General features: G+C 38.6%; 1 protein-coding gene across 4 annotated transcripts in view; it reads left to right on the top strand.

Moving 5' to 3' along the window:
* ELMO1 (engulfment and cell motility 1) overlaps nt 1–16271 on the top strand; it is a 308693-nt gene that overhangs the window by 145799 nt on the left and 146623 nt on the right. For all 4 annotated transcript variants that reach the window (XM_062509803.1, XM_062509813.1, XM_062509822.1 and 1 more), the window contains one exon: nt 12966–13074. In XM_062509803.1, coding sequence (XP_062365787.1) covers nt 12966–13074 — 109 coding nt within the window. The remainder of the gene's footprint in view (nt 1–12965; nt 13075–16271) is intronic.

Raw genomic sequence — 16271 nt, 5'->3', positions numbered from 1 at the left:
TAATTTCCAGTAAAAATCAAGAGTGATCTTTTAATATACATTATCATCTGTTTTCTGTTTGAAGTAGATTGGTGTCAAAGCTCTAATAGGTTTGCAAAGGGCTTGCCAATATCCATGGATATGATACCAGATGATGAGATTGTAGGATTTGCTCTTTAAATGGATCTTTCTCCTCTGTCTGAATCTAGCAATAACTCTTTAAAAAGACACTGTGGTAGTATGCAATACAACAGTATTTATTAATCCCTATTGATCCCTGAAATGAAGGGCTATCTCAGATGATGAAATAAAGAGCATGTTTTCTGGATAAACTATGCTGAATAGTGTTCTTGTTTATAAAAAGAGAATTGCTTACTGTTTCTCATTAAAATTTGATAAGATCTGGACTCTGCTACTTCACACTTAATCTGAAAATTCTAAGTTGTAGAGAATTAGAGGTAGACAATGCTTTCAAATGGGTCAGACATGTTTTAAAGAAGTCTGAAAATTTTGAAAGAGGACAAAAATTCTATTGAAATAGAGCTTTCATTGACATCCCTGATTTTCTTCCTTATTTTTTCATGTTCATGTTGCAAATGCTGTCTTAAATATTGGATTCAGTGAAGCATGTAATTAGCCACTTTTTGGAAAGGATTTTGCTGCTGGCTCAGCCCTTTTTCCATAATACAGTATTTTTCCTGCTGCATTGCTGAGAATTTTTGTTGTCTTCAGCTGCCTGTTTTTATTCCTGCATGGTTCCTGTTAGGAGAGTGCCTGAGTGCCTCATGTATTTCCCTCCTGAGAAAGAGTACACATCCAATAGAAGTGCCTTATGGAGGTACTCTCAGATTCAATTGCTTGCCTAAAGATGCTTTGGGGACTGTAAATGTGCTTTGGGAGTATGTTAGTCTATCCACCACTCTGAAGAGTTCTACTTAGTGTTTATACAGCATTGCTGGTGCAGCAGGAACACCTCTGAGATGATGGTGGTGCGCAACTCCTACAGCATTGATAGTCTTTGTTTGCAAAAGACACCTACTTTCTATCTCTTCATCTCCTTGACTTGCTAGCCGGTGTACAGTAGTTTCCTGTGGGCTGTGACATGCCTGTTCCTTTCTCGAGCTCCTTATTTCACACCTAATACTACCTTTCATTCATGGTGTTCGGCTCCCAAAGCTCCCACAATGCCAATTTGCTCTACCTGTACAGCCTGTTGACCTTGCTTATTTTTTCAGATGTATTTCCACTCCTGTACCCTAATAAAATTCCTCCTATGGTCAAGCTAAAGTTTCCACAAGAAACTGTTAGCTATACAGTCAGCTATACACTTGCATCCTGAAAAACTTGTGTCCTGGTTTGAAAGACAGGTGTTTGCTAAGGAAAGCAGAATCCTCCCTTTGGACTGAAAAATGTGATCCTTCCTTCCTCCCGATTATTATGATTTTGAAATTAAGGGAGCTCTCACACAAAGATATGGGGGTAGGAATAACAGTTCTTTACTAGTATATCTAACAAGACAAACAAGAACAACAACAGCTATGAAATTACCCACAAACAGAACAGTAACTCAGTCCCAGTCCTTTCTGGCTCCAGGCACCTTTTCCCTGAGCTGCAGTTCCCGGTGCTGGGGGCGGGCAGGTCCCGCAGAGCTGCAGGAGGGCTGGGGGTGATGGTAGTGCTGTCCCATGGGGAGAAAGAGAGATGGAGAGAGCCCTCCACTCACGGTGTCGGTCCTGATGCTCAGCAGAGTGCTGGATGGTGGCAGGATAAGGTGAGAAAAACAGCAGTGAGGATGGCTCCCGGCGCTGGGATGGCAGGGATGGGGCAGAGGCGGCGATCGTCCTCGTCCAAAGTCCGCGGGGGGAAAAATGGGGTGAGGCCGAGCCTTCTGCTTCCTCTTCTGGATGTTTGAATCTCGCGGGGTTTCCCTCTTCTCTCTCCTCCCCCTTGCCATCAGGGCCCAGTCAACAGGTATCTTAGCATGACAATGGGGAAAATTCCACAGAGGGAAAAGGGAAAGAACCAACCCCCAACAACCTGTTTGACAGAAGCTCTTCTCTTTTCATTGATGATACTAGGAAATAGTTTGGTTCCTAGGAGGAGAGATTATTTTCCATTTGGCTCTTTGCAATGCAATTGATTCCTGAGTCATGGGTTAATTCCTAAGCCCCAGATACTATCTCTACTATGCAGTAATTCAGAATTGAGGCTGAAAATCAGAGCTGTTTTGAAACAAACTGGGAATATCTGAAGTTTTCCCTGATAGTATGTGATCTATCATGCAGACATTATCAGGAAGTCATAATGTTTTCAGTCAGTGTACCGGCACTGCTGCATTTTAATGGGCAGCACAATTCCCTGCAGTCTGATCTGTGACTCTAAGGATCCCCCTGCTGCATGACCCTTAGTTCTTGTATTAATGAAAATAACAGATAAGCAGAAGTTAGAAAAGAACACAGCCAACAACTAATCTCTTCCCTTTTCAATCCTCGTTCTGCCTCTCATAAGAGATTCTTCTTGGAAGTAATTTGCATAATAAATAGATTAGTTGAGTAGGAAGGATATGTGAAACTGAAGTGCCCTTTTGGGGCCTTGAAGTGGGGCTTCAAAGACCAGTAGAAAACAAATGTACTTTAGCACACTAAAGTAGGAAGAATAAATGCAATTGCAATTTATTAAAGAACATGAGTGTGAAGGCACTGCACCAGATGGGTAACTCTGCATCTTGAAAGCAAAAGGCATTTCAGGGTGAAGGTATGGGTGTCACATGGTGAAGGGGCAAACAAAAATAACCACACTTTCCCCCCTTTTTATTCTTTTCTAACTGCTTCTCCACAATCCACTTCTTTCATTCACCTTTTCCATCACATACTTTTACCTGAAATTGCAGTAATGTATTTTCTTTACTTGCTGTCTTCTTTCAGAAACACACTGTGTTTATACAAACTTTGAGTTAACAGATTTTGAATCTCAGGGTTTCATTTGCTGTACAAGATGACTGGAGCCTCCAGGAAAAAGGCTGTTTAGTGAATGGGGAAAAAATGAACGTTTTCTTTGACTGTGTGGTGTTATTAGCTATCATTTGGTTTTTTAAAAAGTCTCCTATTGAATTAGTTTCCTGTTGAGTTATCCTTTCTTTCTCTTAATTGTCTCGTGCTATCAGTGACTGATATACTCTGGCGTTTTTTCATGTTGCACTTAAATAATCAATCACTATCATTAGAGGTTTGGCTTTTAAAAGGTGATGACATAGTATATGGAATGCATTGATGGAAGCAATGTTGAATTTCTACAAGAAATTAAAAAATTTTCCACAGGAAATAACTGGCAGCTTCCCAAGCCCCATAATTATAGGACCGCTAGGGTGTATAATTAAATTTAACAGAGAAGAAAATTATTGGAATAAAGCTTTGTGACAGATAATTTTTTCATTCTTTTGCAGTAGACAAGTCATGTGGTCCCCACTTTCAATTTATTCCTTTCCAAAACTTTACATTCTACTAATTTCAAAAATAAAATTATAAGTCACCATTGAAGACAGACTTTATTCAATACAGACATCTTGAAATTTTTCTGACTGGTAACTTGTAGCAGTGTGCCTTTTAATTTTTCTGAGTGTAAAGAAAGTCCGTGGAAAAACCTTTCTCATTCCACTGAATTTTGTTTTGTCGACTGACAAATTGGTTGCATGTCTATATTTTTCTTCTGTGTTTCTGACCGTCTATATTCTAGTAGGACTCACTGCTGCTTTGAGGTCAGATTCTGCCTTGAGAAGACACATACTATGTCTCATAATTTTTATTGTTTTTAAGCACAAGGAGTGGTGCTTCAGGCAGAAAATGCAAATAAAATTAGCAGCTTTGGGTCTGAACATTGGCTGGTCACCTATTTTGGATTCTATTGATCTGGCTGCCTGATTTTATGTCCAGTTCTTTGCCCTTTATTATGTTACCAGGCTCTTAATCTGTAGAAAAAAGTATCATTTTACCCTATCCTGAAATTCAAGTCTCATCAGCAGAAGAGAAAGTTTATCCCTTTTCCTACTGATTTTATCTATTTTTAACAAATATTTTTTCAATATTGCATGTAAGATTTTAATTATAAAAGATAATCACTGAGGTGGGAAAGCAGTGTTGAAATCTATGCTGAAAATTGGATCAATTTTATAATGGATCCAATGCTACTAAATTTTTGTAAGTTATGTGTAAGATAACTATGCTCTTAGATTTTTTGTTCTTGCCTTTTAAAACAAGTTTTAAAAGTTATTACAATGTTGCAAATAAAAAAAACCACCCAACATGTGGACTTTGATTGCACCAATAATTACTTTGATTACCTAAATTTAGAAGCTGACTTGGTTTATGGTCAGTAGAAGAAAATCCCCTTCTCCCGGCAATTTGGTTATTCACACAGTTGTGATGCAGGGCCACTTCTTCCCCAGCAGCTACATTTGGGGAGGCTGAGGAGGGAGCTCTTTTGGATTTGCAACTTTCAGAAGTTAGACAGGAGGAGCAGGTGCTGTTTGCAAGTGCCAGTGATGCAGGCAGGGAGATTGCTGGCATCCTGCAGAGACCTTTCAAAACTTAAATGGGTTGAGTCACAGTCAGACTGTCTGCTGTATACTTTCTAACCCATGCAGTTGCTGTATAGGAGGCTGCCTACACATCCTTCCGTCAATTCACAAAGTCTCCTTGTGCCTACTCACACTCTCCTGATCAGATATGAGGAATCCAACATATAATTTTGGCATTTTCTGAAATAAAATTGAGCTTGATTTCTGCCGTGCTTTCCTCCCTTCCCAGAAATGGTAGGAAAAAAGATGTCACCTATTTTTTTTCTGTAGAAGGTAGAGAGGAAAGTGAGGCTTTTTACATTAGTCTTCCTGGTGAGTCTTGTGAATGAATGCAGTTTTTAAAGAGACCTAATTGCCTAAGCCAAGTTCCAGCTTATTAATGTGTTCTTATCTTTTCTCTGCTCTTACCTTCCATTCACATATCTAAGTGTCTTTCTGCCTGCGTTTTGTTTCTTCCCGAAGTCACAGAATGTTTCTCCTTTACATGACAACCCTGAGGACCTCCATCACTGAGAGGAATTGAGATGGGTACCTCTGCAGTTAAAGATGCAAAATCCTGGAGTGGCCAATTGCAGCTTAAGCACGAAATTAGCACTGAGGAAGAGAACTATAAGGGAGTCATGGCACTCTCCAAACAGCCTTGTGTGGAATGTGCAGTGGGATACATATGGCATTTTACAGCCCTGCATGTGTTCAGATCACTTTCCACCATCCACAGCATACCTAAACTTTCCCAGGTTTATGGAAAGTTGTTTTCTAAATGATGTCCTCATCCAAAGGGTCCAGAAATTATTGCAAGCCTAGCAACTGTCTTCAAAAGGTTTTGAATCATACCATGGGTTGCAGCAGTAGCATACAAAGATTGGGCTAGTTTTTGTGGAGCCACAGTCCCTCCACCTGCAAAGCTGTGATGTATATGCATGAAAGAAAACTAGCTCTTGATTGTCACAGGTTTTCCCATGTACTCCATGTCCAGAGCATTTGTGATGGGACTCTGGTTGCCAGGCCCATTGATGTGCTATAAAGCTTGATGTTTTTCTCATACAGTCATACCACAATATCATTAGGATAGGACATATCTATCATAGGACCTGTTTTACATTACGAAAGAAAAGAAAATTCAAAAACTTGCAATATTCTGCAGATACTGCAGGTTTATACCTTCACCTCTGCTATTGGTGAGCCAGGAGAAAACTTCAAGAAAAGCATTGCCTTCTTACATTTGTGGGGGCATGTAGGGAGAGGAGTACCTGACCAGTAGTTTTCAAACTGGACCAGTTCAATATCAAATCCCTCTCATATATCTGTGACTGTGCAAAGTGAAGAGCTTATCCTAGTGCTGCTTCTGAAGATGACAGGGCAACAGACCCTTCTCATCTTGGGCCTTACCACCACGCTTTATGATTATTTGATTGCTTGTTCATAGAGAGAAGAAAAAGAAGGTTCTTCTGCAAAGAAATGAGGAAGATACAAGACAAACCACTGCATATTTATCTTCAGAAGGAAAATAAAAATTACAGTCATGTTTGTGTGAGAACAAATATGTATTGCTAGGTGAGCACCTGCAGAACCATGCATATTTAGCCTGAGATTGATTGGTATTACATTCGTTTGAAAAGTATAACTTTGTCATAATTTTCCAGAAAAACCAACTTTTGGAAATGTTAAGTCACCTCATATCAGTGGCTCCTTTCTTATTCTTCAGTAGCTGTAGAAGGTCTCAACTTTTCTTTTAGATCTTTGTTTAAATTGCAATTCTAGTGTCTTCCCAAGGCAAGCAAAAATAACTGTTGCTTTGCCATAAGAAATTTCTATAATGACTCAGGAATGTCAAGGAAGAGTGAGATAAGGGAGAGAGGAAGCACTGGAAATTAAAAATTCAGCGTCAGAATGGACAGTGCAGAGTAAAGGATTGTGGAAGAAGACTGATGCTGAAACTGAAGCAAATGAAAATCTACCTTAGGAAAAAAGAAAAATTGAGGATAAGGATGAATGGAAACTGAGTCTGTCTGCAGAAAAAACACCCTTCTCAGGAAGCATATTTTAAAGATTTGCTTCTCAGTGTTACCTGAAGCACGTAAATAAAGAGGAAATGGTGAAGACTACCATATGTGATAAGGAGGCTTAGGAAAAAAAAAAAAAGTCAGTGTAAAGAAAAGGAAGTGAATCCCTGCAATTTCTGGATATTTAAATGCTGCTTGACCTTTCATTTTGGGTCTAAGGCAGTTTTTATGATCTCTGCTAACTAACTTTCTGAACCTCTTGATATTAACCTGCTAAAAAGCTTGTTGTCTATTAATACAGGATAATTTTACAAAATTGGTCTGTGGAAATGCTCCTTTTTAATAGTGCAGCAATATTCATTGAATTGCTTGCTCTGGGACTTACTAGAAGTATTAATGCAGCTACAGTGGATCTTGCCTTTTTTTCAGTTCTGTATTTATTTCCTAATCACAATGAATCTCTATTTCATTGCCAAGCTCTAATTTTGGCTCAGGAATATGAGCATTACATCTGCAATTTCCATGGGCAATATGCTTTGAGACAATTTCAGCTTTAATGTGAAGGATTAAGGGACTGGCTAAGTTAATATTTTTCCCAGTGAAGGAGGAGAAATGTTTCTGACTGGTGGTTTCAGCCTCCTGGATATTGATAAGGAAGCTTTTGAAGGTACCTGTCTTCAAAATTTTGCCTCTTGTCAGTCATTAGCTCTTAGTTGCAGGTATAAGCTTCCCTACTGAAGCTGATGCAGACTTTAAAACCCATGGTAGTCAAGTGTGGAAAATCCTTCACTTAGTCCACTGCCTTCCTGAGGGTCAATTTCAGGGTCCTGAGGTAGTGTTAGACTCAATTAATAATTCAATGGAAAATCATAAAAGCACACTGCCATAAATTTAGAAAATATTTTTGATTTTGAGGTTGGTGTCTTGTAAGGAGTTTATCTGCTACTGGGGAATTTGCATTATTCCTCTGTGGTCTTGGCATGCTACTTAAATTTATTTTATTTTAAATTTAAAAATAACTTTTAATATTTTTATTTACTTACTTTGCATATTTATATTTTGTATATTTATTTTCTTTATTATAAGTTTGGGGTTTTTAAAATTAGATTTAAAACCAAATTTTTATATTTATTTTATGGCCAGGCCAGTGGTAGGTATCTTATTAAACCTCATACAGTTTTCCTCATCCCATCCATCCCGTCTGTCAAGATCCTTCTGCAGATCCTTCTTACCCTCCAGTAAATCAGCACTTCCATACACCTTGGCATCATCTGTGAACTGACTGAAGGGGCATTTAATCCCCTCATCCAAATCCTTGGACAGAGATGTTAAACAGGACTAGGTTAAATACTGATCCCTGGAATACACCACTTGTGACTGGACAACAGCTGGATTTAGTTCCATAGATAGATGGAAGCATATAGTAGAAAATTTAAAATAATAACAATTGTACAGAACTGTATTCTACAAGTACTGTCAAATTCTCATGCCTTAACAGGCTACTAACTTGCATCAGTAAGACAGAACTGTCAAGAAAATGGATGACACTGATTTTTCTAAAAATTTCACCTCCTGACATTTTAAATAAACATTTTAAAACTTCTCTTCTCTTCTCTTCTCTTCTCTTCTCTTCTCTTCTCTTCTCTTCTCTTCTCTTCTCTTCTCTTCTCTTCTCTTCTCTTCTCTTCTCTTCTCTTCTCTTCTCTTCTCTTCTCTTCTCTTCTCTTCTCTCCTCTCCTCTCCTCTCCTCTCCTCTCCTCTCCTCTCCTCTCCTCTCCTCTCCTCTCCTCTCCTCTCCTCTCCTCTCCTCTCCTCTCCTCTCCTCTCCTCTCCTCTCCTCTCCTCTCCTCTCCTCTCCTCTCCTCTCCTCTCCTCTCCTCTCCTCTCCTCTCCTCCCCTCCCCTCCCCTCCCCTCCCCTCCCCTCCCCTCCCCTCCCCTCCCCTCCCCTCCCTTTTCTGCTAGACAATTCATGTCATTCATTTTCTTCTCATTCTAAGCTTCTCTCACTCTACCTTTTTTTTCCCTTCCATTTTCTGAGTTGCTATTGTTTTGTTCTGGTTTATTTTACAAAGAACATCACTAAGGTTTTTCCTGTCCGCCCTCTCTTGGTAAATTTTTTTTGTTTTTCTATTAAGATTTTTGTCTGGACTTTTTTGCTTTTCCCTAAAAGAAAAATATACATTACTGTTGAAGACTACTCATTATGGTGGATTTTTTTTCTGCCTCATGGTAATGGGCAGTATTAATCAAAGACACAAGAGGAAGAGAAAGGGATCTGCAGAATTTAATACTGCTATAGTGCGAGTTCATTTTAATTTTTAACTGTATAACATCTAATGTATTAAAAGCTACATTTCCATGTTTGACCTATCCAATACTGTAACTTTACAAGGAGTGAAGTCTGGAAAAACTGGCAGAAGTAGATTTGTAGTATCAAAATAAAGGGCAGCCAAGTAAAACAGTGTCAAGATAGTACTAAAGGAAGATGGGATATGAACCAGTAGTGTGCCCAGGTGGCCAAAAGGCCAATAAAATCCTGCCTGGTATCAGCAATACTGTGGCCAGGACAGAGATTGTCCCCCTGTACTCAGCAGTGGTGAGGCCACACCTTGAATCCTGTCTTCAGTTTTGAGCCCTTCACTACATGAAGGACATTGAGGTGCTGGAGTTTGTCAAGAGAAGGGCAATGGAGCTGGTGAAGGGTCTGGAGCAGTAGTTCTATGAGGAGCAGCTGAGGCAGTTGGGGGTGTTTAACCTGGAGGAAAGGAGGCTCAAGGGATACTTTGTCACTTTACAACTTCCTAGAAGGACGTTGTAGCAAGGTGGGAGCTGTTCTCCTCTCCCAAGGAAGAAACAACTGGACAAGAGGAAATGGCCACATGTTGCACTAGGGATAGGTTTAGGTTGGATACTAGGAAAAATTTCCTCATGGAAAGGTTGTTAACAATTAGGACAGGCTGCCCTGATGAATGGGGAGAGGTTGTCACCATTCCTGGTGGTATTTAAAAGGTATGTAGATGTACTTAGAAGCATTTAGAGACATGGCTTAGCTAGTGGTAGACTTAGCAATGTTGGGTTAATGGTTGGACTGGATGATTCTAAGTCTTTTCCAACCTAAATGATTCTGCAATTCTGTGGTGCCAGAAATTCTACTGCAATGTCCACAGTCTCTGCTTTTGAATATTTGTTTTCCCCAAGCAAAATTTAACCACTGTAGCTGCTGATTGTGAAATGCCTGGTGGATCTGCAACTCACTGTAGATTTTTGATGGAGAGGAGGAGGAAGGTAATAGGGCGGAGCACTTAATGAGCATTAATGATACACCTCTGTTTAAAGGAAGGTTGTGTGGGCTTGCAACTTCCTCACTCCTTTACTTCCAGTGGTAAAATAACTTGTGAAAAAAATGTGACTCAAGCCAGGAGTATGCTCTACAGATAGAAAAAAGTATTTTCTGTCTTAAGCTGTGTGTTATATTTCTTCCCCTAATATTGTTTTCATCAGTTTATGACGTGAGGATGTCCATTCCCTGTTTATTTCTCCTTCGTAAATAGAGTGATAAAGGAAACAACATTAAAATCATGCCCCTATCAGCTCTATTTTTGTCATTTTACTTTGGAACAGGATATGAGACGTGAAGTTGTGAAAAGAGTACTACAAATATAATAACAAATGTTGTAAATCTGTTGCCAAGACTAGGAATGACTTCTCTTTGGATATTTATAAGAACTTGGTTTTTTCTTTCCCTTTTTTACTGTTGCTGTTTTTTGCAGAAGAGCCATATCTGTCAAATTTGCCTACAGATATTTAGTGCAGTAAATGGTCGTCCATCTTACTTTCTTACAAACATGTAACATGCCAGCAATGCTTTATTTTGTACAGCAAATGCTAAAAAACCTGATGCTTGTGGAGTGTGTCTGAGAATCATTTCAAGACTGCTTCACATATTGATTACTCAAATTGCCATTTAATTTGCTGTATAGCAATACACAGTGCCTTAAATATTTCTCTGGCATTCTTATTAATTACTGTAATTCTGTCTTACATTATATCCATATATGGTGTCACCATTAAATATTTATGTCCTCATTAAATGTTAATGTTAACATTAGGGTAATGTGATACTCAACAAAGTGCATTTGCGAGAAGAGAGCAGGAATACACCCCGATGCTTCTCTCTCCCTCCCCCTTGCTCTTTCAATTTGCCTCTCCATTGATTTTATTACTAGTGTTTCTCCTGCTATATCTAAATCTGTGTCAGATCACCCCCCTGCTCCAATATGCAGATTTTAAATTTTATTATGTGAGAGATAAAACAGAGATAAAAAGAACAAGAGTGATCTTAGGGAGGTATTAAGACACACAGATTTCCATTGTGCTGGTGCTACTCTATCATTGCTTCTGCTTTTGGGTGTAGAAATGTAACACTATCCTCCATGAGAGAGACTGAAGCAGGATGACTCATCCAGAATATAAAGTCATATTCATATATTTCTTGAACAGTGGTTGCATCAGCATAAAGTAAAAATAGCAGGGGTGTTTCTCTGATTTACTGTTACCCAGAGATGACATGGAGCCATAACATGCCATTTAAACTAGAACTTTTTGAAAGAAAAGTCCGCTTGGCAGGCTCTGGAACATAATGCTGTACTATTGGAAAAGGCCAGTAAAAAATTTGTGGTGATAAATTATATATCATATCCCTAATGACTTTGTAAGCTTCTAAGCTTACTAAGCTAAGTGGGAAGTGTAAAAATCAAAGGAAACATCAGAACCACTGGAAAACAAAACCAAAAGATCACACTTTCTTGTAACACAGAAAGCATCCATCCTTTTACATCCCTGAGTGATGGGTTGGGAATAGCTAGAGGCTGCCCTTTGTACTGTAGGACTAAAATAGATGCTTTTGAAAGAGACTGGCATGCTGTATGAAGCACATAACTTTCCTACTTGGCTTAGGGTTTTCACTCTTTTCCCACTTGTAACTGCTTCACAGGAAAGACTTCTAGATCTAAACAGTCAAACCCAAGATCTGGGGAGTGAGGGAAAGTTTTTAATGGCATCCAGCATTGAACTGCTCCTCCCCTCCACCTTTCCTCCTGGTGTTGGGTGAAATTCCAGCCTTTGAGCCCTTTGCAAAGCTTTCCTTGTTGTAAAAATGGGAAGATTTAAAACAAACAAGTAAAAAATATAAACAAGTCTACAAAAAAAGCCAAACAAAACCCATGATGGAGATGGGAGCTAACAAGACAGAAGCAAAGCATACAGCAATGTCTAAACCCCTATTTGTTGGAAAAATTTAGAGATCCTCTGGGATTCTCTGGTGCTTGGCCAAATCTCTTACGTTTGAAATTCATTTTCTTCTTCTGTCCCTCATTCCTAGGCTACGTAGCAGCTGTTTAGGATGAGGTTTTTCTTTTTGTAAAGTGGCAAAGTTTGTTCTGCAAAGACAATTCTTACTGCAAATTTGTTTTTGGCCATTTCATTTTTTTTCTAGACCCTATTTTGCTCTTTTTTTCAGGCTCATTGCTTCAATGAAATCTATAGCACTTTTATAACTTTTCATTTTTTTATTTAATTGATTTAGTTTAGTAGTGGTAAGGGAAACTATCTCAACTGTATCAGATATGGCAGAACTTAATTGGTATAAAAATGTGGAAGGAGTTATTTTCTCCCCTTTATTTTACAGTGTCACTCAGAGAATGCAAAGGCTCTCCTTCATTCATTTTTGTAGCATTCATGGGCTTGATACAAGAGTGATAGTTCCCTGAAATGTTTTGCACATAAGCAAAAATTCTTTTTATAATAGAGAGAACATTTAAAGTGAAACTGTTTCTTTCTCTTTGGCTTCTATTTTGGTTTCTCCAAGTCAAGGTGGTGCAGAACAGCAACCTGCTGTTGTAACATGTAATATTTGCATAGCAATGGCAAAACTTCCCAGTTGGTCATGGAGCAGTACTGCTTATATGTTGCTGACTGCCTCAGACAAAGAATCATAAAATGGCTTGGAAGGGACCTCAGACATCATCTAGTTCCAACCTCAGGGCAGGGAAATCTTCCACTTGACCAGGTTACACAAAGCCCCATCCAGCCTAGCCTTGAACACTTCCAGGGACAGGGTATCTACAGCTTTTCTGAGCAACCTGTTCCAGTGCCTCACCACCCTGACAGTAAAGAATTTCTTCCTAATATCTCATCTAAACCTACTCTCTTTCAGTTCAAGTCATGACATAAATAGCATATGTCATTTAGCTGCGGGGAAGACTAAGGTTTATGAAAATACATTTTCCTAAATTCCCCACAGTTTCGTAGACTAAGTGTGGTAAGTCTTGTAAATGTTGAATGTGGTGAACAGTGTTGTAATTCATGGGTTCTTCAAAGTGATTATTTTCCATTTTGATTCCACCTTCAGATTGTCCTGGAGAACAGCAGTCGGGAAGACAAGCATGAGTGTCCATTTGGCCGAAGCAGCATTGAGCTGACAAAGACGCTGTGTGAAATTCTGAAAGTGGGAGAGCTACGTAAGTTGATCTGTTTGACCTCTGAGAACTGTGGAGCGAGTTCAGTGATACCTGAGTTTTTTCAATGCAAGAATTATCTTCCAAGAAGTGTTTTGTGGTATAGTCACACACAGTACACTGACACTCAGAATGACTACGTCTGTTTTCTCTCTCTCTTACTCGTTTGTGGCATCACAGGGATGAGGGTGGAATAGGGGAAATGGGCACCTATTCATTGACTCTCTTCTGTAAGAAGCAGGGCAGTTGCATAATTTCTAGAGGATTCAGTTCATTTCCCATTGACTGATTTGGTGTAGGAGACTTCAAGGTTGTTACATTCCATGACCTTTTCCATATGTTGGTTTTATATAAGTATCATGGTCATTCTTTGTGGGATTGCTCATCTTAACTGACACACCTCATTTTCTCTTAGATATCTGAACCTCTATCTAAATATCAGATGATAGATGTATAATTTACTCTGAAAGTGTGATATGAAATACTTGTATTTTAATATGGAGTAAAGAAGCTGTCTGGCTTCAATTACAGTCCCTCGACAAATTGTTAGATACTATCAAACAGAAGAGCATGTCTGTATCTTTATTAGTCTGGAGTGTTGGTGTTTATTGATATATATAAATTTCAGTTACCCATCAATAGCTGGATCCAACTGCAGTCTGTTTTGGCAAGCTCTACCAACAAGTTTCATTTTCTCCTTGCAGAAGCAGGGGGCCCAGCTCAAATGCTTTGCTACCCTCAGAGATATCTTTCTTTTAATTTTTTTTTCATAATAAAGACACTTTTCTCTTATCTTTACACCCAAGTCCATGAAATGTAATAAGAAAAGAGCAATGTAAAAGGCAGCAAGAGAGCCCATAGGTGTTGCTCTGCAACAGGTATCAAAAGCTGTTTTAAAAGTATGATTTGGCTGTTGATACACTTCAAGCTTTTAAATGGAATGTTTTGAGAGAATTTAGTGACCAAAGAAAAAAATCTGTCTCTGTGCAATGGATCAGGATAAAACCTGTACACTTCTTGCAACTTTGAAACTGATATTTGTTTTTGACAGATCCAGATAAATGAGACAATACTGGCTTTTGAATACCATCCTAAGTAAACCAGAATTATTAAGGACTGCATTCACTATGTCTAGAAATAAAGAGTTTAGCAACTATTTTAGATGTTTGGCAATGACAGTGTGTTGTATAAAGTTCAGACTGTAGCAGGCATGACTCTTTAAAATAACCTTACTGCTGCAGTTGAGGTGTCTAATGCCAAATCACGCATGACGAATCTGTGAATTTTTCTGCTGGTAAATGTAGGAGGGATGTATGATCTCAACAAAGCTGTAAGCCTACTTGAAATAAGTGCTAAAGATCAATTTTATTTTTACAAATGAACAGAAGAATATCTAAAATCCAAAGAACAGCTTTGTACATGATGTTTTAATGCATGTCCCATCACTCTATGGGACTTTCACTGGAAATTGTTGCTAAGAAAGATGATTGATCTTGACATTAGCCAGGTGTCTTAGATTTTCTCCTTGTAGTGTCATATCATCTGATAAATAAACTTCATTTTTTGCCACAGACAGTTTTGTCATCTACATGCAGGGGTCTGTATGTAGATGATTTGCCATGTATGATACTGTTTGTCCTGATTGCTTCTAACTTCTGCAGATAGGTCCTTTCATGCTCTTTCAAGTTTTAGGAGATAAGTTACCACATGTAGAAAATACCTTAGTTTTAAAAACAAAATGAATTGTCATATTTTAAAATCTTTTAGTTTTGTGGGTTGGATGTTTGGGTTGTTGGTGGCGGCTTTTTTGGGGAGGTTGGTTGTGGTTTTTAATTTATTTTTTATTTTTGTTAGAGTAGATCTGTGGTTTGGAAGTGTGAGTTTAGAAAGAAAAAGGTTCCCTGAGGATTGCTCGGGTTAAGGGATGTTACCTGCTAATGTGCTGAAGCCGTGTTTTTGGTGTTACTGAGGCTGCAAGTCTCTGGCATGCTTGGTATGCTGATGTGCAGAAGGCTCCCATGGTGTTCATTTAGAGATGTGGGATGTTGTAAATATTATGGTGCTAAGGAGAAGTGTACTGGTGCTTCTGTTGATAGAAACCAGATGTAGCATGCCTGACTTCTGTAAAGTCATGATGATCTACATCGACAGAACATCTGTCTCTGGATGCAGAAATAGGTCTGTGTCATGGCCTTATATTCACAGGGGACAGAGCTAAGGTTACTTTTAACTCATCTTGACAATTCGCCTGTGTGAAGCATCAAGTGTGCTTCCTTAATGGTTTTGTTTATGTGGAACTCTAATTGTCATTTTAAAAGGCTGTAATAAAATACACCTTTAAAATAATGTGCAGAAAATAGATTTCTTGAAAATGGCTGTCACAGATGCACATCTTAAATTACCTGTGATCAGCAGCATATTTTGATAAGAAATGCAAACTAGAACTGACATCTCAGTAGATTCAGGTTTATGCTTCACTTGAGATTAAATACTGTATTGCTGAATAGGATTGGACATCTTAAAAATCAGTAGTTATAGTTCAGGGCAAAGATGTCCCTGTTTGTTTATATGTGGTAGGTTTCAAAATATGTATTTAAGTTGGCCTACGTTTCTCCAGATACTCAAAACTCACCAGTATTGCATTGCAACATATAACTTTCTTTCTTTCTTACAGGTTTCTGAATTGTGTAATTTAAAAGCCACAAAAAAGTTACTTTTTGCTTATGAAATATTCAGCAGTAGAGATTTATTTTAAAGTGCAGAGTAGATAAAAGCTGCTAGATTGTCCATTATTTATGAAGAGCACTTTAATGCTGATTATATTTTCCTTGCTCCACTGTATTAATTACCTTTGGGCAACAAGAAGACATTTTGCCATTTCTTTTTGGTCCATCCCAGCAAGGAGTCACAAGACAGTGTTAAAGGCATGCCATTCTACTTTTGTATATCCACAAATTCAGGTTCTAGACTTCCTAATTCTTTGACTTTGATTCCAAAATGTCCATAAAAATTCATCTCTTTTTCAGCAAAGCACTTAAGTGTATGTTTAGATCCTGTGTAGACAGAGAAAGCTCAAGTGCAAGCTGTGAGTTGAGCAAATGGTAATTCCTTTACAGAGGTGGACTTGCAGAGTAGAGGAAGTAAAACTTAAGAGGAAGGTTGGTGTAGTGGTTTAGTAACATGGAAGCTACAATGCAACA

The sequence above is a fragment of the Cinclus cinclus genome, chromosome 1 (genome assembly GCF_963662255.1).
Source record: "Cinclus cinclus chromosome 1, bCinCin1.1, whole genome shotgun sequence".
NCBI lineage: Eukaryota > Metazoa > Chordata > Aves > Passeriformes > Cinclidae > Cinclus > Cinclus cinclus.
The sequence above is the reverse complement of the archived record's forward strand: the minus strand, read 5'-3'. Positions and strand labels throughout refer to the sequence as shown.